General features: G+C 36.1%; 1 protein-coding gene across 4 annotated transcripts in view; it reads right to left on the reverse strand.

The window, feature by feature from the left end:
* RANBP17 (RAN binding protein 17) overlaps positions 1–24,816 on the reverse strand; it is a 314,617-nt gene that overhangs the window by 256,859 nt on the left and 32,942 nt on the right. For 3 of the 4 annotated variants that reach the window (XM_060092536.1, XM_060092535.1, XM_060092537.1), the window contains 7 exons: positions 24,131–24,235; positions 22,644–22,809; positions 19,571–19,644; positions 17,249–17,368; positions 15,319–15,465; positions 14,620–14,792; positions 12,402–12,595 (listed from right to left, as the gene is read on the reverse strand). In XM_060092536.1, the coding sequence (XP_059948519.1) occupies positions 12,402–12,595; positions 14,620–14,792; positions 15,319–15,465; positions 17,249–17,368; positions 19,571–19,644; positions 22,644–22,809; positions 24,131–24,235 (979 nt within the window). Of the gene's footprint in view, positions 1–12,401; positions 12,596–14,619; positions 14,793–15,318; positions 15,466–17,248; positions 17,369–19,570; positions 19,645–22,643; positions 22,810–24,130; positions 24,236–24,816 lie in introns of those variants that run through there. The other variant, XM_060092539.1, reaches the window with a different exon arrangement.

Here is a 24,816-nt window from a genome sequence, read left to right on the forward strand (position 1 = left end):
CAAAACTCTAATGATTTTTTTTTTTTGCGGTACGCGGGCCTCTCACTGTTGTGGCCTCTCCCATTGCGGAGCACAGGTTCCGGATGCGCAGGCTCAGCAGCCATGGCTCATGGGCCCAGCCGCTTCGCGGCATGTGGGATCTTCCCGGACCGGGGCACGACCCCGTATCCCCTGCATTGGCAGGCGGACTCTCAACCACTGAGCCAACAGGGAAGCCCATGAGTTGTTTTTTTTTTTAAGAAACTGACAAGTTGATGCTAAAATTAATACAGAAAAGCAAAAGATGTAGAACACAAAACTATTTTGAGAAAGAAGAACAAGGCTGAAAGACTTAAATTACCTGATTCCAAGACTTATAAAGTTATAGTAACCAAAACAGTATAATATTGGCATAAGGATATTTAGATCAATGGTACAGAATAGAGTCTAGTAACAGACCCTAGCCTTTTACGGTCAACTGATTTTTGACAAAGGTACATGATAATTCAATAGGAAAAAAGACAGTCTTTTCAGCAAACAGTGCTAGAACAACTTGATAACTGTACAGGTTGGGGAGGGGACCTTATCCTTACCTCACATCATTCACAAAAATTAACCCAAAGTGGATCACAGACTTAAACATAATAGCTAAAACTATTAAACTTCTAGAAGAAAAATATAGAACATATTCGTGACTTCAGTTACAGAAGATTTCTTAAATATAAAAAGCATAAGCCATGAAGAAAAAATTGAAAAAGCAGATCATCAAAATTTAAAACTCTGCCCTTTGAAAGACAGTTGAAAAGACAAACGACAGACAGGATGAAAATATTTGCAACATGTATGTGAAAAAGCGACTGTATACAGAATATATAAAACACTTACAATTTCAATGATAAGACTATGTACAAAAGAACAAACAACCCAATATAAAACTGGGCAAAAATTGTGAACAGACATTTCACAAAGGAAGATATAAGAATGGCCAAAAAAGCACAACTTCGTTAATTATCAAGGAAATTCAAAGTATAACCACAATGAGATATTACTACTAGATACCCAGTAGAATGGCTAAAGTTAACAAGACAATATCAAATGATAATGAAGATGTGGAGCATTCTTAATGGGAATGAAAAATGGTACACTTCATAAAATAGCATAGTAGTATTTATAATATTATACACACATTTCTCATATGACCCAGCAAACTGTCACAGGTATTTACCCAAGAGAAATGACAACTTAAGTACATACAGAGATTTGTCTGCAAATGTTCACAACATCATTATTCATAATAGCCAAAAACTGCAAGTATAACTCAAATATCCATTAAGTGGTAAACAGCTAGACAAACTAAAGAAAAAGCCATACTATGGAATACTACACAGCAATAAAAAGGAACAAAATATTTATATATACAATATGTTTGAACCTCAAAACCATTATCCTAAGCAAACAAAGTCAAACACAAAAGACTAGTTATTGTATGATTTCATTTACACAGAAACTCAAAAGAGATGAACCATAGTGACAAAAAACAGTGGTTACCTGGATAAAGAGTTAGGAAAATGGATCAAAGGGCATGAGAAAATTATTTATAAGGTTCTCTATCTTGAATGTGGTGGTAGTTACATGGCTATGTATCTACTAAATTCAAACTGTACACTCAAAAAAAAGAAAAAGAAAAAAAGAAAAAAGATATTTGCAACGGACAAGGGGCTCATTTTTCTAAAATATAAAGAGCTCTTAAAAGTCAATGAGAAAAAAGAAAATCAATGAGAAAAAAAGAACCAATAACCCAACAACAAAAAACTGAGCCAAAAAAATGAGTAATTCTTTTACAGAAAAAGAAGACCAAATAGCTCTTAAATAAACAATGCTTAACCTCACTGATATGAGAATGTTAAATTATACTGAGAAATCATTTTTCAACTATAGGATTGCCAAAAATTCAAAAGCTTGGTAATACTGTCCTGTGAAGGCAATAACATGGAGCTCTCATAGACTGCTGGTGGACAAGTAAATTGGTGCAGTCCTTACAGAGAGTAATTTGGAAATATTTATAAAAATTACAAATACATTAACCCTTCTACCCAACAGTAATTCTGCTTCTGGAAATGTATCCTACAGATATACTTGCATAAATATAAAATGACAAGTACAGGTTAATCTGTACAGCATTAGTTTTTTTTTTTTTTTTTTTTTTTTTTTTCTTTTTGCGGTATGTGGGCCTCTCACTGTTGTGGCCTCTCCCGTTGCGGAGCACAGGCTCCGGATGCGCAGGCCCAGCGGCCATGGCTCACGGGCCCAGCCGCTCCGCGGCATATGGGATCCTCCCAGACCGGGGCACGAACCCGTATCCCCTGCATCGGCAGGCGGACTCTTAACCACTGCGCCACCAGGGAGGCCCCAGCATTAGTTTTAATAGCAGAAGATGGCAAACAACTCAAATGATTCTCAACAATGGAGAGAATAGCTAAATAAATTATGATACATTCAAAAAATAAAATATTATTCATCTATAAAAATTAAGTATTCTCTGTATACTGATTTGAGAATAGCTATAAAATACATTGTTAAATGAGAAAAAGCAAGGAGTAAAATGTGAGTGTGGTATGCCACATTCCATGTAAATAAAAGGGGATAGAACTTATATATTCCTAATTGTACATGCATACAGAAACTTTAGAAAGATGCAAAACCAGTAAGAATCGTTATTTGTTAGAGTGAAGAACAGTAGGACAGATTATAGGACTGGAACAGAACACATTTTAATTTCTTTTTTCTGGACAACGTAAATATAATACCTCTTCAAAGGATTGGGTGAATTAATTAAAATAAAATTTGATATGAAAACTAAGAGAACAGACACATTAAAGTTACATGTAAAAACAGGTAACAGGGGCTTCCCTGGTGGCGCAGTGGTTGAGAGTCCGCCTGCAGGGGACACGGGTTCGTGCCCCGGTCCGGGAGGATCCCACATGCCACGGAGTGGCTGGGCCTGTGAGCCATGGCAGCTGAGCCTGTGCGTCCGAAGCCTGTGCTCCGCAACAGGAGAGGCCACAACAGTGAGAGGCCCGCGTACCGCAAAACAAACAAACAAACAAAAAAACAGGTAACAAACTTGAGGACAATATTTACAATTCAAACAACTAAAGGATTAGTGTTAAAATATTATAAAGAGCTCCATTAGTTAAAAAAAAAAAAGACCAAAATAATCCAAATGGCAAGGAGGAAATGAACAAAAGTGATGAACATATATATCACTGATGATGACAGAACATAAACACTAAATTCATTAATAATCATGAGAATGAAAAGTAAAATATAAATGAGGTATATTACCTCAACTAGCCTGACAAAATGTCTAACATTATGAGCCACTGGTGAGGATCTAGATCAGAGTGGGTGGGATATAAAGTAGTACAACCACTTTGTAAAATATAGTTTGGCACCGTCTACTGAAGCTGACTATGTAATTAATATATATAACAATCTTTACAGCAGCATTCACTGCATTAGCAGAAAACAGAAAACAAATACCCACTGACAAGAAAATACATCAATAAATTGCAGTATATTCAAACAACAGAACTGCAGCAGTACAAATGAAGGAACTATAGCTACAGCATTAACACAAACTCTCATGAATGCAACAGTGAGAAAAAATAATGAAGCACGTTGTAAAAGAATAAATAATTTTGATTCTATTCATATAAAGTTCAAAAATATGCAAAACCATGCATTATTTTCAGAGTACATACACATGCAGTAAAATTATGAAGAAGAGGCATCAATTAACGAACAAACATCAAGTATTTTTTGCTGGTAGGAAAAAGGGAAGAGCAAAGATATTGGTATTGATCTGTTCTTTAAGCTATGTGATGGTGTTTGTTACTGCTAGTTACTGTGTCTCAAAATATATAAATACCCTTTTGTATGTATTGGATATTTAATAATTTTCAAAACACTGCTAAAGAAAGAAATCAGTGATGAAGACAAGATGCTACAAAGCAAAATGTTAGTTCTCCTCCATCTAATTTATAAATAATGAGATACTAATAAAAGAGAACATTTCAAGAAGGTTAACTATTCCTCTATCTGCCGCTGGGCAGTATTGTGTGACTCAGAAAACAAACAAAAACCAAAAAAACAGATAATGAATAAAAGACATTTTTAGAAGACAGTATATAAACGTATAGGATAATTTTTAAAGAACTTTTTAAAAAGAGTTTAAATGGAAAATTACTCAAAGTTTGACTATCATCACTTACCACTCACTTTCCAAACAAATATGAAAGAAAACAAAAACATCCTGGAACTGTAATTAAACTGCCACCTATTAGAAATGTATATAGCCACCTGGCCTCTTTGGTGAGGCTAATGGCAGACTCTGGGAGGGCTCATGCCAAAGAGTGCTTCCCAGAACTTCTGCTGGCAGTGTCCTTGTCCTCACGGTGAGACACAGCCACCCCCTGCCTCTGCAGGAGACCCTCCAACACCAGTAGATACATCAGAAATACATCTACACGTGGTACAACTCCTACAGAACACCCATTGAACGCTGGCAGAAGACCTCAGACCTCCCAAAAGGCAAGACACTCCCCACGTACCTGGGTAGGGCAAAAGAAAAAAGAAAACACAGAGACAAAAGAATAGGGACGGGACCTGCACCAGCGGGAGGGAGCTGTGAAGGAGGAAAGATTTCCACACACTAGAAAGACCCTTCTGTGGCAGAGACTGCAGGTGGCGGAGGGGGGAGCTTCGGAGCCGCGGAGGAGAGCGCAGCAACAGGGGTGCGGAGGGCAAAGCGGAGAGATTCCGGCAAGGCAGGAAGGTGCTGACCAGCACTCACCAGCCAGAGAGGCTTGTCTGCTCACCCGCTGGGACGGGCGGGAGCTGGGAGCTGAGGCTGGCTTCGGTTGGATCGCAGGGAGAGGACTGGTGGCGTGAACACAGCCTGAAGGGGTTAGTGCACCACGGCTAGCTGGGAGGGAGTCCGGGAAAAAGACTGGACTTGCCGAAGAGGCAAGAGACTTTTTCTTCCCTCTTTGTTTCCTGGTGCGCAAGGAGAGGGGATTAAGAGCATGGCCTAAAGGAGCTCCAGAGATGGAAACGAGCTGCGGCTATCAGCACAGATCTCAGAGATGGGCATGAGACGCTAAGGCTGCTGCTGCCGCCACCGAGAAGCCTGAGTGCAAGCACAGGTCACTATCCACACCTCCCTTCTGGGGAGCCGGTGCAGCCCGCCACTGCCAGGGTCCCGGGATCCAGGGACAACTTCCCCGGGAAAACACATGGCGCGTCTCAGTCTGGTGCAAAGTCATGTTGGCCTCTGCCGCCGCAGGCTTGCCCCGCACTCAGTGCCACTCCCTCCCCCCGGCCTGAGTGAGCCAGAGCCCCTGAATCAGCTGCTCCTTTAACCGCATCCTGTGTGGGCAGGAATAGACGCCCTCAGGCGACTTACACGCAGAGGCGGGGCCAAATCCAAAGCTGAACCCCCGCAGCTGTGCGAACAAAGAAGAGAAAGGGAAATCTCTCCCAGCAGCCTGAGAAGCAGCGGATTAAAGCTCCACAATCAACTTGATGTACCTGCATCTGTGGAATACCTGAATAGACAACAAATCATCCCAAACTGAGGAGGTGGACTTTGAAAGCAAGATATATAATTTTTTCCCCTTTTCCTCTTTTTCTGAGTGTATATGTGTATGCTTCTGTGTGAGATTTTGTCTGTAGAGCTTTGCTTTCACCATTTGTTCTAGGGCTCTGTCCGCCCGTTTTTTTTTTCTTAAAAAAATTTTTTTGTAGTAATTATTTTTTATTTTAATAACTTTATTTTATATTACTTTATTTTATTATATCCTCTTTCTTTCTTTCTATTTTTTCTCCCTTTTATTCTGAGCCGTGTGGATGAAACGCTCTTGGTGCTGCAGCCAGGAGTCAGTGCTGTGCCTCTGAAGTGGGAGAGCCAACTTCAGGACACGGGTCCACAAGAGACCTCCCAGCTCCACGTAATATCAAACAGCGAAAATCTCGCAGAGATCTCCATCTCAACACCAGCACCCAGCTTCAGTCAACGACCAGCAAGCTACAGTGCTGGACACCCTATGCCAAACAACTAGCAAGACAGGAACACAACCCCACCCATTAGCAGAGAGGCTGCCTAAAATCATAATAAGGCCACAGACACCCCAAAATACACCACCAGATGTGGACCTGCCCACCAGAAGGACAAGATCCAGCCTCATCCACCAGAACAAAGGCACTAGTCCCCTCTACCAGGAAGCCTACACAACCCACTGAACCAACATTAGCCACTGGGGACAGACACCAAAAGCAACGGGATCTACGAACCTGCAGCCTGCAAAAAGGAGACCCAAAACACAGTAACATAAGCAAAATGAGAAGACAGAAAAACACACAGCAGATGAAGCAGCAAGATAAAAACCCACCAGAACTAACAAATAAAGAGGAAATAGGCAGTCTACCTGAAAAAGAATTCAGAATGATAGTAAAGATGATCCAAAATCTTGGAAATAGAATAGAGAAAATGCAAGAAACATTTAACAAGGACCTAGACGAACTAAAGAGGAAACAAGCAACGATGAACAACACAATAAATGAAATTAAAAATACTCTAGAAGGGATCGATAGCAGAATAACTGAGGCAGAAGAACGGATAAGTGACCTGGAAGATAAAATAGTGGAAATAACTACTGCAGAGCAGAATAAAGAAAAAAGAATGAAAAGAACTGAAGACAGTCTCAGAGACCTCTGGGACAACATTAAACGCACCAACATTCGAATTATAGGGGTCCCAGAAGAAGAAGAGAAAAAGAAAGGGACTGAGAAAATATTTGAAGGCATTATAGTTGAAAACTTCCCTAATATGGGAAAGGAAATAGTCGATCAAGTCCAGGAAGCTCAGAGAGTCTCATATAGGATAAATCCAAGGAGAAACATGCCAAGACAGATATTAATCAAACTATCAAAAATTAAATACAAAGAAAAAATATTAAAAGCAGCAAGGGAAAAACAACAAGTAACACACAAGGGAATCCCCATAAGGTTAACAGCTGATCTCTCAGCAGAAACTCTGCAAGCCAGAAGGGAGTGGAAGGACATATTTAAAGTGATGAAGGAGAAAAACCTGCAACCAAGATTACTCTACCCAGCAAGGATCGCATTCAGATTTGATGGAGAAGTTAAAACCTTTACAGACAAGGTAAAGCTGGGAGAGTTCAGCACCACCAAATCAGCTTTACAACAAATGCTAAAGGAACTTCTCTAGGTAAGAAACACAAGAGAAGGAAAAGACCTACAATAACAAACCCAAAACAATTAAGAAAATGGGAATAGGAACATACATATCGATAACTACCTTAAATGTAAATGGATTAAATGCTCCCACCAAAAGACACAGACTGGCTGAATGGATACAAAAACAAGACCCGTATATATGCTGTCTAAAAGAGACCCACTTCAGACCTAGGGACACATACAGACTGAAAGTGAGGGGATGGAAAAAGATATTCCATGCAAATAGAAATCAAAAGAAAGCTAGAGTAGCAATTCTCATATCAGATAAAATAGACTTTAAAATAAAGACTATTACAAGAGACAAAGAAGGACACTAAATAGTGATCAAGGGATTGATCAAAGAAGATATAACAACTGTAAATATTTATGCACCCAACATAGAAGCACCTCAATACATAAGGCAAATGCTAACAGCCATAAAAGGGGAAATCGACAGTAACACATTCATAGTAGGGGACTTTAACACCCCACTTTCACCAATGGACAGATCATCCAAAATGAAAATAAATAAGGAAACACAAGCTTTAAATGATACATTAAACAAGATGGACTTAATTGATATTTATAGGACATTCCAACCAAAAACAACAGAATACACATTTTTCTCAAGTGCTCATGGAACATTCTCCAGGATAGATCATATCTTGGGTCACAAATCAAGCCTTGGTAAACTTAAGAAAATTGAAATTGTATCAAGTATCTTTTCCAACCACAATGCTATGAGACTAGATATCAATTACAGGAAAAGATCTGTAAAAAATACAAACACATGGAGGCTAAACAATACACTACTTAATAACGAAGTGATCACTGAAGAAATCAAAGAGGAAATCAAAAAATACCTAGAAACAAATGACAATGGAGACACGACGACCCAAAACCTATGGGATGCAGCAAAAGCAGTTCTAAGAGGGAAGTTTATAGCAATACAATCCTACCTTAAGAAACACGAAACATCTCGAATAAACAACCTAACCTTGCACCTAAAGCAATTAAAGAAAGAAGAACAAAAGACCCCCAAACTTAGCAGAAGGAAAGAAATCATAAAGATCAGATCAGAAATAAACGAAAAAGAAATGAAGGCAACGATAGCAAAGATCAATAAAACTAAAAGCTGGTTCTTTGAGAAGATAAACAAAATTGATAAACCATTAGCCAGACTCATCAAGAAAAAAAGGGAGAAGACTCAAATCAATAGAATTAGAAATGTAAAAGGAGAAGTAACAACTGACACTGCAGAAATACAAAAGATCATGAGAGATTACTACAAGCAACTCTATGCCAATAAAATGGACAACCTGGAAGAAATGGACAAATTCTAAGAAATGCACAGCCTGCAAAGACTGAATCAGGAAGAAATAGAAAATATGAACAGACCAATCACAAGCACTGAAATTGAAACTGTGATTAAAAATCTTCCAACAAGCAAAAGCCCAAGACCAGATGGCTTCACAGGCAAACTTTATCAAACATTTAGAGAAGAGCTAACACCTATCCTTCTCAAACTCTTCCAAAATACAGCAGAGGAAGGAATACTCCCAAACTCATTCTATGAGGCCACCATCACCCTGATACCAAAACCAAACAAAGATGTCACAAAGAAAGAAAACTACAGGCCAATATCACTGATGAACACAGATGCAAAAATCCTCAACAAAATACTAGCAAACAGAATCCAACAGCACATTAAAAGGATCATACACCATGATCAAGTGGGGTTTATTCCAGGAATGCAAGGATTCTTCAGTATACGCAAATCAATCAACGTGATACACCATATTAACAAACTGAAGGAGAAAACCCATATGATCATCTCAACAGATGCAAAGAAAGCTTTCGACAAAATTCAACACCCATTTATGACAAAAACCCTGCAGAAAGTAGGCATAGAGGGAAATTTCCTCAACATAATAAAGGCCATATATGACAAACCCACAGCCAACATCGTCCTCAATGGTGAAAAACTGAAACCATTTCCACTAAGATCAGGAACAAGACAACGTTGTCCACTCTCACCACCCTTATTCAACATAGTTTCGGAAGTTTTAGCCACAGCAATCAGAGAAGAAAAGGAAATAAAAGGAATCCAAATCGAAAAAAGAAGAAGTAAAGCTGTCACTGTTTGCAGATGACATGATACTATACATAGAGAATCCTAAAGGTGCTACCAGAAAACTACTAGAGCTAATCAATGAATTTGGTAAAGTAGCAGGATACAAAATTAATGCACAGAAATCTCTTGCATTCCTATACACTAATGATGAAAAATCTGAAAGTGAAATTAAGAAAACACTCCCATTTACCTTTGCAACAAAAAGAATAAAATATCTAGGAATAAACCTACCTAAGGAGACAAAAGACCTGTATGCAGAAAATTATAAGACACTGATGAAAGAAATTAAAGATGATACAAACAGATGGAAAGATATACCATGTTCTTGGACTGGAAGAATCAACATTGTGAAAATGACTCTACTACCCAAAGCAATCTACAGATTCAATGCAATACCTATCAAACTACCAATGCCATTTTTCACAGAACAAAAAATTTCACAATTTGTAATGGAAACGCAAGAGACCCCGAATAGCCAAAGCAATCTTGAGAACGAAAAACGGAGCTGGAGGAATCAGGCTCCCTGATTTCAGACTATACTACAAAGCTACAGTAATCAAGACAGTATGGTATTGGCACAAAAACAGAAGATAGATCAATGGAAAAGGATAGAAAGCCCAGAGATAAACCCACACACATATGGTCACCTTATCTTTGATAAAGGAGGCAGGAATGTACAGTGGAGAAAGGACAGCCTCTTCAATAAGTGGTGCTGGGAAAACTGGACAGGTACATGTAAAAGCATGAGATTAGAACACTCCCTAACACCATGCACAAAAATAAGCTCAAAATGGATTAAAGACCTAAATGTAAGGCCAGAAACTATCAAACTCTTAGAGGAAAACATAGGCAGAACACTCTATGACATAAATCACAGCAAGATCCTTTTGGACCCACCTCCTAGAGAAATGGAAATAAAAACAAAAATAAACAAATGGGACCTAATGAAACTTCAAAGCTTTGGTACAGCAAAGGAAACCATAAACAAGACCAAAAGACCATCCTCAGAATGGGAAAAATATTTGCAAATGAAGCAACTGACAAAGGATTCATCTCCAAAATTTATAAGCAGCTCATGCACCTCAATAACAAAAAAACAAACAACCCAATCCAAAAATGGGCAGAAGACCTAAATAGACATTTCTCCAAAGAAGATATACAGCTTGCCAACAAACACATGAAAGAATGCTCAACATCATTAATCATTAGAGAAATGCAAAACAAAACTACAGTGAGATAACATCTCACACCGGTCAGAATGGCCATCATTAAAAAATCTAGAAACAATAAATGCTGGAGAGGGTGTGGAGAAAAGGGAACACTCTTGCACTGCTGGTGGGAATGTGAATTAGTACAGCCACGATGGAGAACAGTATGGAGGTTCCTTTAAAAACTACAAATAGAACTACCATATGACCCAGCAATCCCACTACTGGGCATATACCCTGAGAAAACCATAATTCAAAAAGAATCATGTACCAAAATGTTCACTGCAGCTCTATTTACAATAGCCAGGAGATGGAAGCAACCTAAGTGTCCATCATCGGATGAATGGGTAAAGAAGATGTGGCACATATATACAATGGAATATTACTCAGCCATAAAAAGAAATGAAATTGAGTTATTTGTAGTGAGGTGGATGGACCTAGAGTCTGTCATACAGAGTGAAGTAAGTCAGAAAGAGAAAGACAAATACCGTATGCTAACACATATATATGGAATCTAAAAAAAAAAAAAAGTCATGAAGACGGGAATAAAGACACAGACCTACTAGAGAATGGACTTGAGGATATGGGGAGGGGGAAGGGTAAACTGTGATAAAGTGAGAGAGTGGCATGGACATATATACACTACCAAACATAAAATAGATAGGTAGTGGGAAGCAGCCGCATAGCACAGGGAGATCAGCTTGGTGCTTTGTGACCACCTAGAGGGGTGGGATAGGGAGGGTGGGAGGGAGGGAGATGCAAGAGGGAAGAGATATGGGAACATATGTATATGTATAACTGATTCACTTTGTTATAAAGCAGAAATTAACACACCATTGTAAAGCAATTATTCTCCAATAAAGATGTTAAAAAAATGTATATAGCCAGTTCCATTCTCATAAGTTATCCCACTTAAAATCTGAAGTGTATTTAATTCCCTATGTTCCTGAAAATCCTTTCGTATTAAGGAAATATACAGAAATAAATAAATCCTCCTTCAGTAAAGAATGAAAAATAAAGAGGAAATTGAGAAATTAAAATATAATAATAAAATAAAGCCATGGTGAAGGCAAATAATCAAATGCAAAACCACGATGAGGTCTTCGGTAAATTTTTACTGGCTAAAACTGGGCTCTGAATTTGCAGTCAGATATAGCAAAGAAGGAAACATGATTAGTTAAAAGATAGTTATACGGGAATAAAGACACAGACCTGCTTGAGAATGGACTTGAGGATATGGGGAGGGGGAAGGGTAAGCTGTGACAAAGCGAAAGAGAGGCATGGACATATATACACTACCAAAAGTAAGGTAGATAGCGGGAAGCAGCCGCAGAGCACAGGGAGATCAGCTCGGTGCTTTGTGACCGCCTGGAGGGGTGGGATGGGGAGGGTGGGAGGGAGGGAGATGCATGAGGGAAGGGATGTGGGAACAGATGTATATGTATGGCTGATTCACTTTGTTATAAAGCAGAAACTAATTTTTAAAAAAAGATAGTTATAAGTTGATAAACTCTAATCAAAGATCATTATCAGCTTTTTTTGATTCTGAATCCAGAGAGAAATATTCCCTGTGAATGTTATAAAGAACTAAAACCATCAAGCCACCAAAATACCTAGAAGGTTAATAAAATTAATGGATTATTAGAGGAATAGAATTGGGGGAAATAAACAAAAATACATTGCAGTAAAATTATTAAATAAATTGATTAATGAAGCTACTTAAAATTCAACATAATACCATATTATAATTTTATTTATATGGTCATATAACATTTACTGACCTTCCTGAATTGCCATGTCCACAGTTATTCCAGAAGCTGAATGCAGAAGCTTTTGGTAATTCTGTGCATTTTGATCAAACAACTGTACAAGAAGAGTGCATGTCTTCTCATATTCACATCTGCTAACAGTGCACAACTGCTCCAACTGCTGAAACACAGTGGCAGTATCATCCAGTGGATCATCTAAATTATCTCTGCAAATATATAAGAAAAGGATTGCAGATGACATTAGACTGAGATGTACTTTTATTCACCACAAATAAGCTTTATTTATGTTAAATAAAAATTCTATCATGGATAAAGAAATAAAAGACATAGACTGGAAGGTAAGAAATAAAATGTCTATATTTGAAAATGTGAACAAGAAAGCTACTAGGACTAACAGGTGAGTGTATTTCCAAGGTGCTAGCAATACAGGTCAATATATAGAATTCATTACTATATACTAACATGAACAATTGGAAATTTAAATTTAAAAAACAGTATCTCCAAAGGCACCAGAAAACATAAAACACTAATTAAATCTTAAATATATGTAAGATCTAAAGACTGAATAATACAAAACAGTGATGAAAGGAATCACAGAAGAGCTAAATAAATTAAAAGATAAACATGCTCATTGGCTAAAAGACTCAGTATTGCTGAGATGTCAATTCTTCCTCCAAATTAATCTACAAATTCAATGCAATTCTAGTCAAAATTCCAGCAGGACTTCTTTTTGTAGATACTGACAAGATGATTCTAACATTTATACAGAAAAGCAAAGGAAGTAAAAGAGCCAAAACAATTTTAAAAAGGGAAAACCAAGGTGAAAATTCACACTACCTGATTTCAAAGCTAATTATAAGGCTACAGTACTCAAGGAAGGGGCTACTGGCAGAAGGAGAAAAACATAGACTAATGAGAATAGAGTCCAAAAATAGAACCATACATATGTGGTCAATTAACTTTTGAAAACAGAGTAAAGACAATTCAATGGAGAAAGGATAGTCTTTTCCACAAATGGTGTTGGGGATAACTGGTCTTCCCTATGCAAAAAGGAAAAAAGGAAAGAAAAAGAACACAGTCTAAACCTCATACCATATACAAAAATTAACTCAAAATGGATTATGGACCTAAATTTAAATTATAAAACTTCTAGAAGAAAAAAATAAAGGATAAATTGGACTTCATTAAACTTTAAAACTCCTGCTCTTTGAAAGACTCTGTTAAGGAAATGAAGAGGCAAGCAATGGACTGGGAAAAAATATTTGCAAAACACATATGATAAAAAGACTTGTGACCAGAATATATAGACCTCTCTAATCTCAATATAAGAAAATAAACAACCCAATAAAAGAACGGGAACATATTTGACAGGCATTTTACCAAAGAGTATATACAAATGGTAAATAAGCACACAAAAAGATCCTCAACATTGTTAGTTATTAAGGGAATGCAATTTGAAACCACAATGAGGCATCACACTTATTAGAATGACTAAAATTTTTCAAAACGGACAATATCAAGTGCTGGTGAGGATGCAGAGCAATTGGATTTTTCATACACTGCTGGTGGGAATGTGAAATGATACAGCCACTTTGGAAAATAGTTTGGCAATTTCTTATAAAGTAAAATATACACTTACCAGGCAACCCAGAAATCTCACACCTAGGAATTTATCCAAGAGAAATAAAAACTTAAATTCATTCAAAAATCTGTATAGGAACACTTACAGCTATTTTACTCATAAAGGCAAAAACAGAAAGAACCCAAATGTCCATCAATAGGTGAGTGGACTAGTAACTGTGATATATCCATAAAATGGTATACTATTCAGCAATAAAAAGTAAAGAACTACTGACACAAAATGGAAGAATCTCAAATGCATTATGCTAAGTGACAGAAGCCAGACTAAAGGGCTACATACTATATGATTTCATTTATGTAATAACATCCAAAAAAGACAAAAATTTTAGGGAACAAAACATCAATAATTGCCAGATGCTGAGGATGGGGAAAGGTCTGACTACAGAGGAAACTAAAAAAACTTTTTGGGGTGATGGAACTATTTTATATCTTGATTATGTTGTTAAACACAATGGCATACACTTGTCAGAACTCATAAAACTGTATACTAAAAAAGGTGAATTTTACCATAGGTAAATTATACATCCATTTTTTAAAATTCCAAGATGCAGAAGATGAAAATACAACAAAAACATTTAGTTTTCAATACCTCACAACTATGGCAACAGATTCCAACCGAGAAGTGATAAAGGCCTTCGTGATTTCTGGTGCATAAGTGTCTAATAAGTGGGGTTCAGTTGATTTCACAAAAGGAACTGATGCTACCATCCTTTGCCAGAGAGTTAATAAATAATGAACACTGTTGGGAGCAAATTCCCAATGCTATAAAAAAATAAAGCAAACGTTATTTAAAATGACATTATGTCTTCCTAGAATAAGAAATGCAGAGGCAAAATTAGTAAACATACAGTTTAAAATAAACTTTTATTCTGATTATAACCAATGAACATTTAAAATAGCAAATTCTGTCAAAGTTTGTGAACTTCCTTCTAATCTTTCCAGGAATATTTTTTCACAGAGTTGATATCATGTGGAAAATATGGTTTTAAAACTTCCCCCAGAACTTATAAAAAGAATTTTTCCAAAAACGAATCTGTAAAACTTTATTTCTCCACATAGATTTTACTACAGCGTCTCAATTCGGTCTTTAATTATTAGATATTTAGATGGCCTCTAAATTTTTATTATTATAAAATTTGTTACAAAGAAGTTTTTTACCTAAAATCTTGCAATGAACATTTTTAGCAAAGTGCTCTAATAAATGTTTTTTAAAATCCCTACCAAATCTTACCAAGAAAGTGTTTTAAAACTATCTACAGTTTAACATCAACTATATATTTTTATTTACCTGTAGGCTAGTAATGGTAAAATTAGCAATCAATCTGATAACTTCAGGATACTCCTTCACCATAACTAATTCTCCCAGCTGGTAATTTGTCTTTAAACGAGCCAAAAATCGACAAAATTCATGATAATTACCTGGATTGGACAAACCCTAAATTATGAGACAAAAAGAAAGGCTTTTTAAAAACTTAACAACAAAAAAACCAAATGATTCCTACTGGACTTAATGTTGTCATAAATGATTAATAATAAGGAATCCAAACTAGAGGCTTTAGAGGAAGCTTTGACCATGATGACTAAATCATAATGTTTGGGAACCACTATATTACCCCAAAAAAAATTTGCATGAGAGACAGAAAAGAGATATAAAAGGGTGGAGAGAGAGAGAAAGTGTTTGTGTGTATCCTGTGACTTAAATAGAAGTCAATACAAGACCTGAAAAATATTTAAGATGGAAAATAAGAATGGGCTCTTGAAATCCTGGAAAAGAGCAATACCACTAGACTTGCATTAAATGTGTACCCACAAATAACAGAAACATCTTTTAATTCAACAAATATTTATTGAGTACCTAGAGGCATTATGTCCTCAAGCAACTCCTTGTCTCTTAAGACATTCAAATAAAGTGCTGCAATGTAGAGCAGAAAGTTTAACAAAAGTACTACAAGAAACAGAGGTAACTTTGTGGGGAGGACAGGTTAAAAGGAAAGACCAAGAAAGGTGCCCCCAGTGAGCTCCTTGAAGATAGGACATGTGTGTTATTATCTTTATAGTTTGAGAACTCTGCACTATAGCTGGCATGAAACAGAATTCAAGTATCTTTCACAGTATCTGTTTAATAGTGAAAGAGTTTGTAAAAAATTTCAACCCATGAAAAATATAACATAGTTTCTAATTATTAAGGACTAATTTAAAAATATATTTTGTATTCATGGGTCTTTTAATACATATTTATAATTCTAAAAATATATATAATATTCAAATTAACTTTTAGAGCCATAAAACACCAACATGAGGATACTGGAATAAGAGAATTATCTGATATTAGCACATTATCTTCCACATATTGACTGATGATAGTGAGCTGAACAACTAAATTTTTAAAGTAGCCATATATTGGTAAAAATCCCATTTATCAGCAAAACACATAAATTTCACAGTTATGCCAACAGTGAAAAGATAAAATGAATGCACGACACATAAAATACCTCTTAATCTGCAAAAACAACTGTTCTTTATAGAGTAAGCATGTTTTCTTTATGTATAGATATCATATGTCCCTCCTAAGTTATTAATAACCAAGAGACTTAGATAAACCTCCTTAAATAATCATTTAACCTTTTAATATTTGTATTTCATTACAGATATTTTAAACCAAAAGTGAAACAAATTTTATCTTGGCATCCAAAATCACTAATTTATAATGGCTGTGCAATTCTCTGAAATGAACACTGCCACTGAAGATTTGCAGTTAACATAGAGAGTAGATTTAAAAATCTACAAACTTTTATTGTCCACAAGAGGGCAAAAAAGATATTATTCATAATTTAAAGCCACTTATTCCAATACTAACATCCAGATTTATACTGTCTTCTAGTTTAGAAGGTAGATATGACTGAATTAATCACTTCAGTAATTTAAGAAGTGCAAGCAAAGTACAATGGTAAAAAGCAGAAGCATAATAAGGTATACAACCTCTATTCATATTTACCTAAAAGAACAGGAAAAATAAAAAGAACAACACAGCAGTCAGTCAGGAAAACATTCACTTTTAAAAACTGCCCATTTATACTACAAATGAGATCCAAGAAAGTAGAATATGATACTTATTTTCTTCCAGAATCGTAATAAAGTCATAAGTTCATTATGCACCTTTCAGCAGAAAAAACTGTATTTAAATATGGTAAGTATTAATTAAATTACTTCAAAAATACCTGAGGGTTTTCAAGTATCCTTTTTACTCCCTTGATTAAATTACCAAGGTACTTGGCACGTTCAGGACTGCTAAATAAGGACCTTCTTGTAGAAGCAAACTGAACTAAACATGAAAGTGCCTAAAAACAGGAACAACAAAATTAATTTCAACTTTAAAATTAATGTAAGGCCACATGTAAGGAACACTAGTCTTTACATTTAAATTTTTTTAAACTTTAATGATAAAATAGTGTTATAGAATCCAAAAACAATGAAAGCTAAACATCATCAATAATTACCATCACCCAAAACCCATCAATCCCACCACTAGAATTCCTATTTCTGTGTAAAATTCCTCTAATATTTTTGTATATATTAAATACACCAGAGCAGAGCCGGGACCTGCATACACTCAAAGGCTCCCAATTGCTTTTGATGCCTAATCTGTTTGTAAACCAACGAGCCAGGTGTTTCACCAAAAAGAAAATATAGTTTTGTTGTAGAATACATTTGGGAACTACAGTACAATACGCATTGCGATATCCTGCAAGTGGGGAAAAAAATCCTTTAACTTTACTTAATCCAGCATGTCCCAAATTTATCTGGTGATAAAACATCTTGCCCACACCATTTATTAATATCTTGAGGAACAATTTGGAAAATGCTGCTGAAAAAGTTAGATACCCTATAAAAATTCCTGTAAAGTGTCTGTGGCCTAGTTATCTTTCTGAAGTTAATACTTTATCAGTCAATTTTACTTCTCGGGTTCTTAATTCTACTACTGGAACCCACTGAAGCCTGTTTGTTCATTAACTGAGAGGCCCAAAACTGGCAATTTTCAGGCCAAACTGGCCCACGTATGTAAACTTGCCCACTTAAAAAATATATATAGAATTATTTGTCAATACTTAAATATTCCAGTTAGGAGATTTCACACAAAATGTCTGGCTCTCTTGGCAAGGGTGAGAATAGGGACAAAAATCAGAGGATAGCCTTTTTAGATGTTACTCTGTTTGCCACAGTCCTTAATGTTAAAAACAAGCAAACAACCCAAAAAACAAAACTCCCTTCTGATGTGTAGAAGGTTCAGGAACAACTAGCGTAATAAAAAATATCCAGGGGTTTGGGGCCAAAACCACCTGGGTTTGAATCTCAACTCCAAAATTTAGTTCCTGCCCTGAAGTCACTTAGGCCATTCTGGATCTGTTTCCTTGTCTACATAGTGAAGATAACAATACTTACCTTGCAGGGCCACTGTGAGGATGAAGTGAGATAAGCATCATAGGATAGGGCATGCCCAATAAATGTCAGTTACAGTCTCTTAAAGCAGTTGCTTTCCACTCTACTTTTAAGCACCAGTAGCTTGTTTGTTTTATCCCAAAACATAACTGTACATGAAACCATGGTTTCGAAACAACTAAAAACAAGACTATTCTGGTTAAAAGACAGAAGGCTGAAGTTCTGTGGCACCACCTGGAAACATGAGTGTCCTGTGAAACCCAGTTTAAAAACCACCACCTTAAAACCCTCGATTTGAGAGCAAACATGTTTTCTAAGAAAGGGAGGGAGTATTTTTGTGAACCTATTCCTCCCTTCTCGGTGATAACATATCTAAACAAATATACTGCTGATATGTACTTTAAATATGGAACATCTTTTTTCAGGAAATGAAAACATAAGAATTCCCAACTTCATTTCTACAAGCTTAGATATTAAACTAACAACTTTCTTTTTTTTCAATCTTGCCTGGTCTCTGTTTTAGATTCCACAAAGATGGGGTACAGAGTCTCAAAGTTCCATACTATAACCAAAGAGTTTCAAGAATCTTTTAGCACACAATAGAATCTGATTCAAAACATAAATGAACAGCTGGAGTGATGAGCACAAAATCAAGTGAGCAGATCCCCTTTGTTTCTCATTTGGAGATATCTGATGGGGGCCACATGGCAAGCCTGACATGGAGCCAAGCAAAGTGGAGAAAGAGTTAGAGAGGTTAAGAAAAGGGAAGGTAGCAGGTGGGGTGGCAAACTACTGGTCTGAGGCCCAGAAGAAGAGCTGGGGACTGAGTAGGAAAAAACACACTTAGAGGTTGATAGGTTGTCTTGGCTACGGGCAGGAACTAAATCACCAGTTATGGGTTTTGGGCTCACCAGTGAAATGACGGGAACTATGGACTATAAATAGAAACTGACAAATAGCTTACGTAATATAAATCCCAGATGATGTAAGAATCTCTTATGAGAGGTAAACCTAATCAAGAATATAAATAACGTAAATATGTACCACCCTTAGATAAATATCACAGGTACTTTTTAATGAAATAATGAATGAGTTTTACTTACTAACTGAGATAGGAGTGGTGGAAGTGAATGATACAAATTAAAGAAAAGATCCAATGTTTCTGGTTCCAGGAAAACTGGAAAAAAAAAATTCTAACACCATTACTTTCAATTCAGTGATCTTCACATAGTAAGACATTATCATACAAACCAAGAACTCCAAGACCTCTGCATGTGGCCAAGCTTTCTTTGCAGTTAGGCTTAATTCCTTTTTAATTCCTAGCTATTTTCCTTTGAAATATGAAATAATACAAAGATAGAAATTAATTAGCTAAGATGTTCCTTATTTCCATGTAGCACCTACAGTTCTTATCGAGAGAACCTTCTCCCTATTTTCATTTATATTAAGGTAATAAAAACATTTAAAAATTCAAACAGTATAAGAAAGTAAATAGTACTAAAAAGTATATAGTAAAAAACAGCTGTACCCTACTCCATTCCAACTGCCTTTCAACTCTTAGCTATATTTAAATACATGTTTCCAAATTACATGCTGTATTACATGTCTTTGACAGTTTTATTTTAGGTCTCAAATGACCTTGTTATGGTACACTCTCCCACCACTCTTTCTACAATCCATCCTCTCTCAAAAATCCATCCACTGTTGTAACAATTTGGAATTAAACCAATTCTAAGTGTTTACTTTATTATGACTAGGTAAATAATGTTAACAGCTAAGCCAAGTATACTATGATTATATCACATTTCCAACAGTCCCTGGATTTAATCAGAGCATCTTTTCTGTGCTTAGTTGTGTAGATCAATATGTGTCACTAATTCTTTCCAAATGTTCTGACAGATTTGCAAAATGTTCTTCATGCCATTTTCCACCTGGTCAATAGCATCAAATAACCTATCACTTCCATTTTCCCACCCCTTCCTCCTGGAGCCTTCTTCAACTTAGACTGGCTGTTCCAACATGTGTTACATAATTATCTCCTTTTTATGTCTGCTGATTGTCATCTTGTGTTAAAGCTTTCCTGAACTCCATATCCTCCATTTTCTTGCTTGTATATCAAGTAGCTTTATAACAGCAAGTACATAAGGGATAAATTTCAGAACGATTTACATGTCTGAAATAATCTTTATTCTCTTACACTTGGTAATTTCAGTCTAGTTTGAAAATTATTTTCACTCAGAAGTCTGAGGATATTACTCCATTGTCCTCTAGCTTCCAGTACTACTGTTGAGAAATCTAATACCATTCTTTTTTTTTTTTTTTTTTTTTTTGCGGTACGCGGGCCTCTCATTGTTGTGGCCTCTCCCATTGCAGAGCACAGGCTCCAGACGCCAGGCTCAGCGGCCATGGCTCACAGGCCCAGCCGCTCCGCGGCATGTGGTATCTTCCCGGACCGGGGCACGAACCCGTGTCCCCTGTATCAGCAGGCAGACTCTCAACCACCACGCCACCAGGGAAGCCCTCTAATACCATTCTTGATACCAATCCTTTGTAGGTCACTTTCTTTCTGGTAGATTTTAGGTTCTCTTTGTCCTTGTTATTCTGAAATGTCATGATTATGAAGCTTAGTGTATTTTTTTTCATTCATTATGTTGGGTACTTATGGGATCTTTCAATCTGGAAATTTATGTGTCTCATTGCTGAGAATTTTTTTTGGTATTGTTTGCAAATTGCCTTCTGTTTTTTCCTGTCCTTTCTTGAACTCCTAATAGTCAGATGTCAAGCCTCCTAGTTTCATGCTTTAATATTCTTGCGTTTTTTTCTCCTATCAAATCTCTTCTTGCTTTTTTTGTTCTACTTTCTGGGATATTTCCTTAACTTTATCTTCCAACTCTTTTACTGAATGCTTTATTTGGGCAACTTGTATATCTGGAACACTGTCTTAACTTTCATTTTTAAAACAATATCCTATTCATGTTTCAGGAATGCATTACCTTTTCTTATCTCTCTGAGGATAGTAATTAAACCTTTTTGAAATTTACTTGAACTCTTCACTTTGTCTCTGTTTCTACTAACTCTCCCTTTTAAAAAAAAAAGGTTTCTTGAGATAATTAGATTTATATGCAGTTGCAAGAAATAATACAGAGATATCCCATGTATTGTTTACCCCATTTCCCCAAATGGTAAGTTCTTGCAAAACTAAAGCACAATATCACAATCAAGAAGGCACACTGATAAAATCCAATCCACCAATCTTATTTGGCTTTCCCAGTTTTACATGTACTCGTGTGTGTGAATGTATGTATGTGTGTGTGTGTGTGTGTGTGTATGTGTATTTAGTCTGTGCAATTTTTACTACATGTGTTGGTTCATGCATTCATCACTACTATCAAGATACAAAGTCCCTTTTAATTGTTTCTTTTAGTCTCTGACTTCCATATTAGAAGTTTTCACCAAATGTATGGTGTTTCTCTACTATATCTGATACCCCTGAATGCGAAACCTCTCCAGTTTAATTTCTCAAGAGAAAAAAGCTCTGGTCTTGGGACTCGAGAGGGAAGTACACATAGGGAAGGAAGGGAAAAGGGCAGTCACAGAGCTGCACAGAGTGGGTAGAGAAGATCCCGGGGGTGTTTGTGCAGAACATAGACTTTTTACCAAGTCCTTTCAGCCCAATTCCCTACCTCTGACTTCAATAGGAAAGCCTTATTGACATCATCTTTCTGGGATGTGTGAGAGCAAGGGAGTTTGCCCTTTTTTGGTGTACTTCTCTGTAACAAAGTAAATTGCAATTCTGCTCTGCTAAGTTAGCTACTCTAAATCATTCTCTTTATAACTTTGAAAAATATGTTGATATCTCCTGCCAAGTGTTATATCCTCTCCTACTGTTTATCTGAAAATTTCAAAACAGAGCTCTTCATTGCCCCACCTAAACTTGTCATCCTCCAACTCTAGAGTTGTCTTTTCTTTTTTCCAAAATCAAAATATAGAGGTTACTATGATGAACTGAGGAAAACAGTTTTCAACATTGGGTATCAGCAGCTACCTTAGGTTACAAATTTTTTTGAACTTTTTGATTGCCAAGTAAAAAACAGAGATAATTGCACATAAAGCAACTATACCGCTAATCCTGTGTATTTTATGTTGACCATTCCTTACACTAAACTTTTTTCTTACTTGTTCTCCAAGTTGTTGGAATCTGTACTGTGCAAAGATCATCTATAGATTCATCTGCTGAACTGCCAATGAAGTCAAAGTTAAGGCAGTTGAGGACCAGTTTCAAGACTTGCATTACTAGGTTTTGTTGACCTTGATCCTGAAGGTTTAAAGGCTGGGCCAACACCTGAAAGAGGTTCAGAGTCAAATGAAACATTATGACATATTTCAATTAAAATAATTTTACTCAACTAATTTAAATAATTCTTCAGTTCCAAATTAAAATTAGTTTAAAAAAAACAAAAAAAGAATTTGCAGTTATGTTGTATATATCAGAAAAAAACTGTAATATCACTATCAACAAAAATCTATAATAATAGATTAAATTTTCAAATTTAATCTTGTAAAATGGGGTTAAAACCTTTCATATTTAACTGCATACTGGAGGTCACCTTCTAAAGTTGTAAGAAGTAACTTTAGGACAAATACTTTACAGAGCACAAATGTATAAATGTACAGGATTCGTCAGCTCAAAGGAGCAATTGGAACAAGATGAAAATATAATATTCTTCAAGAAAAAGTAGGGGAGCTTCATGCATAAACGATACACATTCAGCTAACAAAGGTTCTCAGAGCTGTTTGAATGTGGGAGGACACTCACAAGCTCCTGGAGAACAATCCCGACCCCCTCAAAATGTTCATTCTGACACAACCAGAATAGATTATTATCTCCTAGAGATACAATGTGAAGTGGTTAGTTAAGGATAGAGATGAAACACGATTGGTCACGAGTTGTTAATGCTTAACTGGTTACTGGGTCTAAGGGAGTTTATTATACTATTCCATCTTCTTGTGTATATGTTAAAATTTTTCATACTAAAAGAAAAACTTTTAAATAGAGGAACTTTCAGTCTGGCCTAGTGTGGCAGTTACCATGTTACTATATCACAGAACTTAAATAAGTAGAAACTAGTGATTAGTGGAACATACTTTGGGAAATGCTCTACTACACCAATTAACAAGCTTGAGCAGAATGAGGCAGTCCCTGTATTACAAGAGAACACAATATAATTATGTATCATATACTATGAACTATAGGGCACTAAGTAGCAAACGGGAAAATTTTAGTTTCTAAAGAAATTATTAAAGTCAACTCTCTTGGCTCAACTCTGAAAAAATATTGATAAATGATGAATTAGGAAAACTTGCCATCATTTCATTGTTCATCTGCACCCCATTAAAATATGGGCAGGGTAATACAGAAACTAAGTCTCAATTAGCTTCTGTAATAAGTAATCTACAGTAGGAAGATAATGAAACTACTGTCTAAAGACAAGTTACTAAATTCCCTTTGGATCTTACTTTATTATATCCTGACTAAATAAAAGTGAATTTTTTGGAACCTCTTACAGATGTGTGCAAATTAATTTGTACTTAAATTAAACGGGCACAGGGGGATTCATCTGAAATTCTTCGGAAACAGTATGCTGAATTATTAAGTAACTTACCTCTTTTAGAAGAGAGCATGCTAGCACTAAAATGTCTTTAAGAGAAGTGTCACGAAATGAGGTAGCGGTTTTCCTGTGTTTTGCTGAAGGTCTAGAATAATCAACCTAAAAAGTTCAAGATGAATTTATTTAACCAGACTTGCCAAACAGCAAAGCAAAAATTTACTATGTAAGAAGAGGAATGAAAATAATGATTAAAGAATCATAAAGTATAGAGCTAAAAGAGCTTTTAAAAATCTACTAGTGTAAGTGATTTAAGGTTACTCAAAGAGCTAATAATGGCAGAGCCACGACTAGAACCCAAGTTTCTGTATTGCTTTAATTCATTGCTCTCTCTATAAACTATACTGATGCCAAAATGGAAAAGCAGAATTGATCATACTTTCAGAGGCAATATAAACACAGATTATAAAATAATAGATGGATACTATCAACTCCTGAGTCATGCATGATATTTCGCATTAGGCAAGTAACAGCTTCCCTGTTCCTCAGGCTCCACCTATAAAATGGGAAATCTCTGAGATAATCCTCAAATTCTAACTTTCTGTGAATCAGCAAACTGAATCAGTTACGATTCTTCTATATGAAAGTGATATTTCTATATATATCAGATATGTCACTGATTCATGTATTTTGATATTCTAAAAAAAAAAACCAAGGCAGAAATTATAAATAATCAGAAATTT

This window comes from Mesoplodon densirostris, chromosome 3 (genome assembly GCF_025265405.1).
Source record: "Mesoplodon densirostris isolate mMesDen1 chromosome 3, mMesDen1 primary haplotype, whole genome shotgun sequence".
Lineage (NCBI taxonomy): Eukaryota > Metazoa > Chordata > Mammalia > Artiodactyla > Ziphiidae > Mesoplodon > Mesoplodon densirostris.